At 38.2% G+C, this 12,356-nt stretch overlaps 6 protein-coding genes across 16 annotated transcripts in view; 3 read left to right on the plus strand and 3 right to left on the minus strand.

The window, feature by feature from the left end:
- LOC127847412 (uncharacterized) overlaps positions 1-12,109 on the plus strand; it is a 292,485-nt gene extending 280,376 nt beyond the window's left edge. Inside the window, exon 3 of the transcript XR_008033960.1 lies at positions 8,870-12,109. The gene's annotated coding sequence lies outside the window, so the exon portion shown is untranslated. The remainder of the gene's footprint in view (positions 1-8,869) is intronic.
- Positions 1-12,356, plus strand: part of LOC127847411 (uncharacterized) — a 334,665-nt gene that overhangs the window by 301,579 nt on the left and 20,730 nt on the right. For 2 of the 5 annotated variants that reach the window (XM_052379297.1, XM_052379296.1), the window contains exon 1: positions 4,602-4,787. The exons of 2 other annotated variants lie outside the window; for them this stretch is intronic. In XM_052379297.1, the coding sequence (XP_052235257.1) occupies positions 4,740-4,787 (48 nt within the window). In that variant the 5' untranslated portion in view covers positions 4,602-4,739. Of the gene's footprint in view, positions 1-4,601; positions 4,788-6,403; positions 12,110-12,356 lie in introns of those variants that run through there. One more of the 5 variants, XM_052379293.1, reaches the window with a different exon arrangement.
- LOC127847426 (14-3-3 protein homolog 2-like) overlaps positions 1-12,356 on the minus strand; it is a 278,492-nt gene that overhangs the window by 239,089 nt on the left and 27,047 nt on the right. The window lies entirely within an intron of this gene.
- Positions 1-12,356, plus strand: part of LOC127847419 (GDP-fucose transporter 1-like) — a 291,500-nt gene that overhangs the window by 232,943 nt on the left and 46,201 nt on the right. The window lies entirely within an intron of this gene.
- Positions 1-12,356, minus strand: part of LOC127847414 (dnaJ homolog subfamily C member 11-like) — a 313,717-nt gene that overhangs the window by 215,447 nt on the left and 85,914 nt on the right. The gene's annotated exons all lie outside the window — the stretch shown is intronic.
- Positions 1-12,356, minus strand: part of LOC127847416 (uncharacterized protein DDB_G0271670-like) — a 56,736-nt gene that overhangs the window by 29,009 nt on the left and 15,371 nt on the right. The window lies entirely within an intron of this gene.

Below are 12,356 nucleotides of genomic sequence, written 5' to 3' on the forward strand. Positions count from 1 at the left end.
CGTGTTCAACAAATTACGACCTGATGTGCATTCTGGGATACCTGCACGCCAGTCGTGACCTGTTCCGCACCACCGATTTCGATTCCGCGAAAACACACATCTGTGAAACCATGAAACTCGTCCCCAAGACTTCGAACCCACGCTACTTTGCTTTAGAACTATTTACCGCGAAGACTCGAATGTATATAACCCAGAAGAAGCTGACAAAGTTGCAGGAGACCTTGGACGATGCGATGATGATTCTGGAGACAGATCCGGTCGGTTGTACCGGACTCGCCGCCGGGGGGTTATATTTGAACGACGGCCGTAGTAAAACTACTCAACTCACGTGTTTGAATCTCAGTAAGACGAGCGCTTTCAATGCTTATAATCGCGTATTTAACGGGGCAAAAACAAGCTTTCAGCGCGCCATGGCGAATTTCCAACGTGACGGAGGGAAAGACGGCCCATTCGGATTTGGTTACGCCCTCTGTCGCCTCGCCATACTTCTGTTGCGCTGTGGAGACAACGGTCTGACCATGGATCAGATAAAGCCGCCAAAGGAAGATGTCATATCCGCCGGAAGTTACATAACTCAATTAGAAAACTCAGACATCCCTATTCCGAATATACTCGAAATTTCTGTCCGTTTGGCAAAGTGTGACTACCAATTTCGGTGCAACAATTTCGTGCGCGCACTTGAACACGCCAACATAGCGCGTGATCTCGCCGCTGAGTTACATATACTAGAGTTCACTGAGCATGCGCAAAACCGGGTGACATATCTGCAGACGAAAGCGCTTTTTGGAGTGATTGCCCCGGACACGGATGAAGACGGGGCAAAACGAGTGCTTTTTGAAGAAACGTCTGCATGTGGAAGTTGTTCCGAATAAAACTACATCCTAAGATACCGCCTAAAATTAAAACTTATTATTGTTTAGTATAAAAATCTGCACTATATCAGAAAGCTAAATTAATATTTTTTTCCACTGTGCTTAAATACATTGTAAACAAATTCTTAGTTGCTTAAAACAACAAGAAAAGTTATTGTTTTCTATATGATGTGGCTGGTGAAATCACAAGAAATCCTAGTATATTCAATTAACTATTACGTGCTCATTAAAGTTTCGTATCCATTTCCAGTTATGAAATAACGCCTTTTACATCGAATCTTGTCTCTCTAAAATGAGATTTACTTTATTGTTTGACTGGTCGCAATCATGAACTCGCTTTTTGCAGTTTCTGACATAAAAAGATTTATTTTGTATACATGTTTGTTATATCTGCTGATTGAGTCTTTTGTGTTGCCTATACATTTATCGCCAAATATGTTATTATATAGTACTATTTATATAAATGCACTGATGTGATTATTGATGTTGATTCTTTTTTTCTTTTCTGAGCCCCACTTCTCACGTCATTCGGTAAACATTGTTGGACGTTTTATTTATGTATTACCTTTGCTTACGTTGCATGCATTACTTAACGGTACGATAAAGCGATGTTTTAACGAACAAAATGCAGACCGTTGTCGACAACAAAGATTGTTAATTCATTAAAATAACGTGTCAAATAAGCCGTGGTTTACTTGCCAATTAACTGGAACTCGCGCAATTACATCTTGGCTAAACGCGTCCCTGGTAGCGGAATATTTTTTTTTTCGGTTTACAACTTACTTTAAACATACGAATGTATTGTAAATCTTCGTTTTCATTCCTATACGACTATAGTCTTTAACGGTCATATAACAATTTGAAAATGATAACTATTTAATATTTGCATCCTAAACATGATCTATATGACACGTGCACAATTTGAGTTGCCCACCTGCCAGCGACTCAAGATAGGTGTATAACAGCTAAGAAAAAAAAATACCTCTATGATCACTTTATGTCAGTAGTTATATAAATTGCCTTTAAATCTGTCGCATAATGTTATATTTTTAGGATATGTTTATCATAAACGTATTTTTTTGTTTAGACGCGAGCTAAACTATTATTCACATCTTTAATTTGATAAAGATCTTTAAAAAAAATCCACAGTGTACCTGGTCATAACGGAATAATTGTTATGTCAGGTCTTTAAAGTATAAAAAAAAAACATTTCGGCAATCGCATATCTCAAAACAAATAAGCAACTCAACATAAATTAGCATTTATTAAACTGATGATCTTACTTGATATTAATTGAAAAACTAATTTTAATCTTTACCATTGAGATAGTCATTTAAACATGTGTTGCAAGCAAACAGCATTTTCAATGATGTCCATGTATTTTTAAATTTTCTCATAAATGATAAAAAGTCCTAAGTACCAGCTACTATTTAGAATTTTAAGTATTGCAAGTAATTATTTGATTAAACTCATATGTTGGCTTCCCTAATATGGCCTGTTGATTATCACGATAATGCCTCGACTTCGTTGTGATTTACTATTGAGAGATCCTTTGTCGTAAAGCCCGAGTGTGGCCAAAGTGTTTTCCAACATCATATAGATGTAAATCTGAGAATGCGTGGATGAGTATAATTCGAAACATTTAATCATACGTTTCTAAAAACGACACAACATAACAATTTAATAATGATATTAAATTATGCAGTGCATTTTTAAACATCAATATAAAACTACAAGGCACATATCATGTATCAATAATTGAATTAATGATCAACAGCAAGCAACAGAAAATTGATAAATAACATTTATGCCTTAATACATTTCACGTAGAATTGTTGGTGCAAAAAAGCTATGAAGTGTAAACATTTAAGCGAATGGTCTTAGGTTATCAATTCGTTCAAAAGTTAATGATTAAAAAATTAATACGCTTACCAAAAACGGTCATTGTTTTAACGCTTTCCGCCATAAGAAGCAAAGTGCAAATGGCGATATGCAAACAGCATAAAACATTAACAGACTGCGAGTGTATTGATCGGTAATTAGCGATGATACTATTATGTTCATATTCTTAGATTACAATGTGAACATAATTATATAAAGTCGCACAATACTTTTTCCGATTATTTTTTTTAGACAACTGAACGATTGAAAATTTCAGCGAATTATAATGGATCAAAAAATACACCATTATGATATAAACAGGGTTTTCCGTAAGCCAATATAGCGTGTATCCGCCGACATCCCTTCATAAACAAGAAGTGTCTTGCTTAATTGTATTTTGGCAATCTCCTCTTCTTGAAAGTACGCTCACCAGTCTTCGTTAGCACTCATGTTCATATGTCCGCACATCTGCATATCCGTCTTCATGTATCAAATGATCTGCAAAATACATAGACACTTACACAATCAGGGGATTACCTTTAAGTGTGTTCCACGTGTGTAAACGTTTAAAGGACGTGTCCACAGATTTTCGTATTAAAAAAAAAACAACGTTTAGTGAATTATCAAACAAAAATTAATATTTCATTATAATTATAACGACAAGTATCAAAGATAAAATTAACGATATATGCCTGCTCTGTGGTTCGAATTCGGGACCTCTTGAAACAAAACTGCACTACACCACGCACAGGTTTATGAAAATATGAGGCATTCTATACATAGATGGTGACGTCACTACGTTAGTGTATACATAGATGGTGACGTCACTACGTTATTGTCACCTCTATACTAAGACGCATCACATTCCCCTGGTTTCGGGAATTATGCTTCCGCCAAAGTAGTTCTGCGTAGGAATCAAAATGTTAATAATGAAAGAAAACTCGTTTTTCATTGTGTGTTTAAAACGGAATATTGTTTAAAGAAATGTTATTAAATTATGTTTAAATGTGATTTTGAATCTCTATTAAGACCGATAGCGATTATCAGAAATTTGCGGGAGGCGGAAAACTACAACGGGCGAGGCATGGTCAGGGGTGATAACCGCAAAAAAGGGTTAGGGTAAGGGTTAGGGTTAGGGGTCGGGTTAGGGTTGGGTTTAGGCTAACCCAAACCCTAACCCGACCCCTAACACTAACCCAAACCCTAACCCTCTAACCCCCCCCCCCCCCCCTTGCGTAATACCATACCATGCCTCGCAAGTTGTAGTTTTCCGCCTCCCGCACGATTACCTGACCGACTTTCGCTTTCACTTTTCATTCGTAAAAGAAGTGATACCCCCAATTCCTTTCGCGTTAGTACACAGGTCAGTAAGACCGGTGTGTACACAATGAATATGAGGTGGTTTAAACGCTTTGACGATAATACCATAAATAATCTATAAAAAAAAGGCTTTGTAAAAGGAATATTATTTTCTGACTTCGATTTATCAACATCAATCTACAAACATACACTTTTACATTTCTTAGACAAAAGTATTAATTTGCTTCTTTGAATATTCTATTTTAGTTTTTATACATATTTTTATAGTAACTTTTCCAATCAGCTAACAAGTTTACGACCTCTGCTCACACGTTAACAAACAACGTGTTTATGTGTCACTTTCGAAGTGACACGATCTAAAAATAAACGTCGCATTTGCGCCAGAAAACGATTATTTACAACAGCCCGAACACAGTCTTATCTAGCCGGCCTATCACACTTTCAAATGGCGAGATCGTTCTGGATCAGCAGATGATTTATTGCGGAGATAGTCGATGTATCACGATTACTGTTGTTAAGATGGGCAGAGTTAACCCGAACACATAGCGGCAATAACCGAATATCGCCGAAATTAAAGGTTTTTCCGCGTGTGCTTGGTTTCTACGTTGGTTTAACATTTGGAATTCCATTTAATCATCCAGTTATAAACTACATACGCAGTCAAAAATGAATAGATTGAGTATAAAACGTGATCACTTGGGTGAAATAAAACAGGTAGGATAGCTTTTAAAATACTCTTTAGTGTATACTTGTACATTAACAGGAAATGTTAAAATCTAATATATACATTTTATTTCCTATTTTAAATAACATTGTTCAATGTATACAACATAATTACAGCTCATCTTTACACAAATTCTCCAACTTCTACTTTTGCTAACACTTCAACAACTTCTACTGCCACTACCACTACTGAAATTTTATTATACAACAACAACTATTGAAACTACATGTACTTCTATTACTACTACTTCTACTACTTCTACTACTACTACTACTTCTACTACTACTACTACTACTACTACTACTACTACTACTACTACTACTACTACTACTACTACTACTAAAATAAGCTGTCCGAGTTGTCCGAGTCGTCAATTTCCCCTTCCGGACAAGCAGTTTTTCAAAGCCGGCTTGTCCGGGGACAAGTACAATTTCCGTGGTAAACATTTTTCGAGAACGAAACTACTCCATTTTCCGAAAATCAAAAACGAAAGTTTATATAAATAGCTAATGATTAATCTGCGGACTGGCACACGTTTTCAACTGCAAGGTTGGTAATTTTCCGATAATAATTATTTAATGTTGTAAACCAGTCCACTCGTATATAGCAACAGCCAATCACGCGTAAGCATTTTTGTAGAGAAACCAGCGCACATGTGTATAGCACCAGCCAATCACGCATAGGATAACATTTTTCGTACATTGCGAATGGCCGCATACATGTTCTACCGACATGCAGCGAACATAAGATGTGTTTTTTTTTTATAAAATCACGTCAACGTCAGGCCATGACGCAATCAGACCAATGATAAAATATGTCAAAATACCAGTGCAGTATTCAATTTCAGTGAAGTTTATGGGATCAGAGTAGAAATTCTAATCACACACATTAACTGAGATTATTTCATTTCAAGTAAATTTTCTTGTCATGTTGAGATTATTAAATATCCGAGATGGTATCATGTGTGACTTAAAAGTGTTATTATTATATGCACATCTTGCTTGTATTTTTTGTTCATTTGATATTTCTAGTTAATTATGTTTATAAGTTAAAATAAGTTAAAATAGAAGTTGACAAAAGTGTATGTTTGTATTATTTGCTTAATTAGTAATGATCTTTTCTTTTATCCATCTTAAAAGTACGGACAAGTACTTCTTTTTACGGACAACTGAATTTGTGGGTCCAACTTAGTACTACTACTACTACTACTACTACTACTACTACTACTACTACTACTACTACTACTACTACTACTACTACTACTACTACTATTACTGTACCTCACAAATTAAATCTCAATATTTATCGGCCAAAAATACATCTGTTTTGTCTCATAGTTTACACGGGGTTGTCGAATGTTTTTTTCAAATTCTTGATTTTCCAAATTGACCTTTGCAAGAATTAAAATTAAACATCTTAAAAGGGGCAAACAGTATGAGAGAAAAAAATAGCATACGAAGTAAAACTGATAATAAAATATGATAATGTGAATTGTTAATTTAAAAATATTATATTATGAGTGTGTTCAATACATATAATGTATCTGGTACAATATATTCCTAGCTTTTGTGCCATGTATTGAAACATAGTTTTGTTTCGTTTAAAGCTATGCTAACACTATGGGTGAAAAACAAGAGAAACTTCTACGGCAGAAGCGTGTTGATATTGTAACTGACCTTGAGCCGCGTGGTATTGTCCTTGACACGTTGTATGAAGACGGCGTTCTGACAGAGAATGACGTCGAACTCGTATCGATTGCTCCTACGAGGAAACAACGCTGCCACGTGCTCCTTCAACTTCTGCCAACTCGCGGCCCGGTTGCCTACGGGTCATTACAAAAGGCATTATTGGCGGGAAAATACGATTTTCTGGTGGATAAGCTGGACGCTCAACCAAATGTTGCACACGAAAATGTGCGGGAAAACAAAAAATGTGAATTGTGCCTCAGTTTTCTTCAGAGAATAGTTGGTTGCCATTCGGCTACGAATTCGAAACTATTGGCGTTGCTCAGCGAACATTGTTGTTCGTTTTTGGACAACGTTGAACCTCGTGACGTCATCGACCGACTGTTTCAGGATGGAATTCTGGTAAACGATGACATTGACACAATTATGACTTGTTCAACCAGACGAACTCGCTGTGAGACATTGTTTTCACTTCTTCTCAATGTTGAAACGTGTGTGATTGACAGTCTTACGGCATCTCTTTCGAAAAAATACGGCTTTTTAGTCGAAAAGGTTGCGAGTTTAAAAAGTCTCCATCAACACGAAATGGGTTTCTCGTCGACCTCTCAGCGAACTACTCATGACACGGCTTTAAAAGAGTACGACTTTGCCAGCGAGCACGGTGCCATACGAATGGTTCAACCATGTAATCTCGATACAACTGCCGATGATAATGTTCCGTGTACGGCGCCGGTGTGGGGAGTGCAAAACACTGAAACGTGCAGCGATGTCATTGATGGGGCGATGCCGGTTGAGGCCAGTCGTATACACGACGCCAGAGGCGTATTAAAACACAAAAACATCAACAAACATCCACATCGCAGTGGCGCTGATGTAATAACAGAACTTAAGTGTAATAAATCTCGACACACAACTGAGGAAAATGATCGTCATGAAAAGCGAGATGCCAATGAGGACACACAATTTTCAGGCAATGAACAAAAATCGAATTGCGCGGTTGCGCAGCAATGCGGTGCGCGGGAAATAATGCCAAAACAAGTCACGGCCATTACGTCCGAGAAAACGAGCAAACGACTCCACGTTGCTTTCAACTTTCTTAGCGCGTTGCTCAACCAAGGCCAGAACGAGAAATTTGAAAGCTTCTCAAACCAGTTGAAAGCGTCGCGTTCGTCAAATAACGACCTCATGTGCATTCTGGGATACCTGCACGCCAGTAAAGACCTGTTCCTGACCGATTTCGATTCCGCGAAAAAACACATCTGTGAAACCATGAAACTCGTTGCCAAGACTTCGAACCCACGCTACTTTGCTTTGAAACTATTCACCGCGAAGACTCGAATGTACACAACTCGGAAGAAGCTGACAAAGGTGCAGGAGACCTTGGACGAGGCGATGATGATTCTAGAGACAGATCCGGTCGGTTGTACCGGACTCGCCGCCGGGGGGTTATATTTGAACGACGGCCGTAGTAAAACTACTCAACTCACGTGTTTAAATCTAAGTAAGCCGAACGCTTTCCTGGCATATAACCGCTTGTTTAACGGGGCGAAAGCCAGCTTGCAGCGCGCCATGACGAACTTCCAACGTGACGGAGGGCAACTCGGCACTGACGGATTCGGTTACGCCCTCTGTCGCCTCGCCATTCTTCTGTTGCGCTGTGGAGACAACGGTCTGACCATGGATCTGATAATGCCGCCGAAGGAAGATGTCATATCCGCCGGTAGTTACTTAACTCAATTAGAAAATTCAGACACCCCTATTCCAAAAATACTCGAAATGCATTTCCGTATGGCAAAGTGTGACTACCAATTTCGGTGCAACAATTCCGTGCGCGCACTTGAACACGCCAACATGGCGCGTGATCTCGCCGTTGAGTTAAATATGCTAGAGTTCACTGTTCATGCGCAAAACCGGGTGACATATCTGCAGACGAAAGCGCTTTTTGGAGTTCCTGACATAGATGAAGACGAGGCGAAACGAGTGCTTTTTGAAGAAACGTCTTCTAGTGGAAGTTTTTCCAAATAAAGCTACATCCTACGTTGCCGCCTAAAATTATAACATATTCTTCTTTAGAGAGAGAGTGACCGCCCCTGATGTGATGGCGGCTTTTTTCAAACCGGACAATAAAAATAAATAAAATTAAATGTTCTCATGTGTTAAAAGCTGTTAAATTTCGCGTATAGTGCAAAAAGGATGATAATATAAATATATAAACTCATTGGAAGATTATTCGCTGTAAGAAATTGCTTCTGTGTGGCGATATTTAATTTTCTTTTATTTGTTTGCTGTGCGCGAACAAAGGAACATGAATTATCGTATGTTTTTCCTGATGTGTTACTGAAAATCGGTTTTGCTACCACATCATATTGATTGGACTATATATAAAGGTAAATTAACTTTACAAACATGGAGAGTCGAGACTTTTGTTTACCTATTCAAAACAGATATGGTGTTTTGTCCGATCCGCTTAATTGTGGGCGGAAATCAATCTGGTTAAATAGTGTCCCAAGTGTCCAGACAAGATTTTGCTTAGAGTTCACTAGACAATAAAATGGTTTACATGTTCGACGAGCTGCGATTCATTCGAAACGAACAAGTGTACTGCAGCCGAGTATTAACCCATTTGCATGACACTGTTGCAAATGTAACTGATAAATTGTGTCAGGCCGTCAGTACTACGAATGTCCAGAAGATATTTCTCAAAGCACTAGCTTACAAATCTATCGACATGGAAGCTAGAGCACGGCGAAATAACCTCATATTCCGAGGTTTTGTCGAAAATTATGGTGAGAACTGCACGCAAGTACTGCAGGATTTCCTGAAGAATCAACTTGATATAGACAGCCAGTTTGTGTACATCGCTCTGGCACACAGACTTGGCCAAAGAAACCCTCGGTGGCAGCATAACCACAGGCCAATTATTGCGAACTTTCGGGATTTTGGTGACGTAGAACGTATTATGAGAAACGTCAGACGCCTGTGAAACACACCATTCTCCGTAGACAACGATTTCCCAAGAGATATACAAGAGGCTCGCGGACGCATGTGGCCAAAATTCAAAGAGCTGAAAAATCGGGATCCTCGGTCGAGGGTCCAACTAGTTTACCCTACCAAACTCATCCAGGACGGTAATCTAATACAAAATGAGTTACCAGAATGAAGCCAGTTTATAGTAGCAAACAGGCTAGCCAAGCTCGAGCATATAACACAAATTAGGCCACATCATCCACAAGTACGTGAAATATCTCCGAACTTTGCAGAGAGAAAGTTGAGCCAGTCTGTTACAAACGATGTCGGCCCGCCAATCGAACCCAGCTCACAGAATCGAGCCCCGATGGAGACATGCGACACAGTACCCACAGGTTTTCGGGATTCAGCAACGTCGATCACGATAAGCGACGTCACAATCAGCACAGCAATTCCCATCAGCACAAATGATCAGGGGCAGCAAACTGCTAGACATGACTAACCAATCCACAAGCTTTTCATCGTTTAAGACCCCAAGTATCACGCATTATCTAAAACAGCCAACTCTACTTTTAAGTACTAAGCCAGCTATGACGCAAGACGAAACGGCGATAAAATCCATCGTTGCTGACAACGACAACCCAACACTAAGTCGCCAGGAGACAACGCCAACAAGGGGCCACACGAGAGTCACAAACAGATCCACTGAAAGGGCCGAGCGCCGGTCACAGTCATCTGTTCCGTACAGGCGACTGAGCAGTGCTAGTAAAATAGAATTAAAAGTGTCAAAACGGCTTTCCCCGAAAACAAAAATGGCACTATCGGTTTGTCCAGCGCTATTAATAGCATAGTAAACTTTACACCAGCGAGTGAAAATACACTTGCAAACGGGAATCACGTGGAAAATAGTAAATGTGTGCCAGTTGCCACCGGCGATACGCAGCAGGTGAAAATCTAGGACGTTTTACAGAAGGCCAATTTACGAAAAGCATTACTAAATGTCCAAGGATTATCGACAAGACATGTAAATAAATTACAATCGAGTGAACTGATTAATGTTTTTCATCACATGATATTGTTCTGCTCACTGAAATTTGAACGAACGATTTCTCAGATTTAAATGTTAATGGTTTTGATCATCATGTTTTAAATCGAACTCAGTTATTAAAATCAAGCGAATGGGCGTCCAGTGGAATTATTGTTTATATTCGAAATGAACTCACTAGCAAAGATACTTTAGTGTTCGAAGATGACATTCTTTGCATTAAAATATCTGCATCTAAAATTTGTTTACAACATGATGTGTATATATTCTTATGCTACGTTATACCTGAGAATAGTTCGAGACAGGCTATAGTGGAACGCCAAACACTTGATAGAGTACTCGAGTATATAATGAATCTTAGTTTTAAACAGTGAAAAATTAAATGTTATATTATGTGGTGATATGAATGCACATACATCTGATTTATCCGATTTTGTGTCAGATAAAAGTATTCATCATTTGATTTTTTACCCGATGGCTATGTAGCTGATACGGGCACAGCGCGGTGTTCTCAGGACAAAGGTCGTATTAATAATAACGGAATAGTATTACTAGATTTGTGTAAACAAACCGGAATGCGTATTTTAAATGGGAGGTGTGATAGGGATCAGGATGGAAAGTACACTTTTATTGGCAGAACAGGTTCTGGTGTAGTCGATTTTGTAATAGCAACGCCAGGTATTTTTAACTGTGTTCACTCTTTCCGAGTTGAGGATCAAAATATTTTATCCGACCATTGCTTAATTGATTGCTCTTTTGTGTTTAAAGATAGTAATCCGTCAATCAATAACTGTATTGACCGAAACGGTACTGCAGGGGTTGTAAATTATAAATATGTATGGGACAATGACCATTGCTTATGTATTATTATTTTATCTTGGTTGCCTGTGCTTTCTTCTAGTTTGCTTCTAGTTTGCATCTAGTTGTTTCTTGCTTCTATTTTGTTGCCAGCTTATAGTTTGTCCCATGCTTTTATTCTGTTTTTGTTGTTAGAAAGCTGTTGATCAGTTCATCTCGAATCTGATTCGAGGTGATATTCGTCTTTAGCACTTGGTATCTGTCGCACTTTTGTGTTTCTTTTTCAATTTAGTTTCTTACGTTGCCGTCCTATTGCAGTTTTTAGGCCTACTTGCAGGTCTATATCAGCAGCTTCCTACACAGTTTTTAATTGCCTCCTATTTTATTCTATTTAATTTATGCTTTGATATGATTTCTGATATGCTTTCGTAAGCTATTGAAATTATATTATGTCATACACTGACTCTGCTGCTGGTACAGCTTTGTGTGCATTATTGTTTTGATAAAACAGTTAGCCCCTACATCAAAGACCTAGAATATATTCTTGGTCTTTGCCTATATGCATGCCACAGTCTTTCTCCGCCCCCACATGTGCAATACCAGCAAGAAAGTCAAATATTGTCAAATTCAGTTCAATGCTGCATGTAATTATTGCCCTAATCTGTGTTTTACCCTTAAACATGTATATGACTTTTCTCTTTAGCTGTTTTACTCATGTTTAATGTTTACATTTGTTGTGTAGTCGGTTCAAAAGCTTTGCAGGTTATGTTACTTGTTATATATCTTGCCGACTCAAAATAAAATGTATTTGATTTGATTTGATTTGATTTGATAGGCAATTATTTCAGGAAGCTTTTCACTCAAGTGACGTTATTGATAATTTAAATACATGTACAAAAGCTGTAAGCGACAGCGCGTCATCACATGACATAGACTGTTGTATTGTAAAACTAAATGAAATATTAGATGGATTTGCCTCCCCTTTTTTCAAACGTAAATTTAGAAATAACGTAAGTTATGTTAGTTCACAGCAAAATATACATGAAAAATCTTGGTTTCTCCCG

The sequence above is a fragment of the Dreissena polymorpha genome, chromosome 10 (assembly GCF_020536995.1).
Source record: "Dreissena polymorpha isolate Duluth1 chromosome 10, UMN_Dpol_1.0, whole genome shotgun sequence".
NCBI lineage: Eukaryota > Metazoa > Mollusca > Bivalvia > Myida > Dreissenidae > Dreissena > Dreissena polymorpha.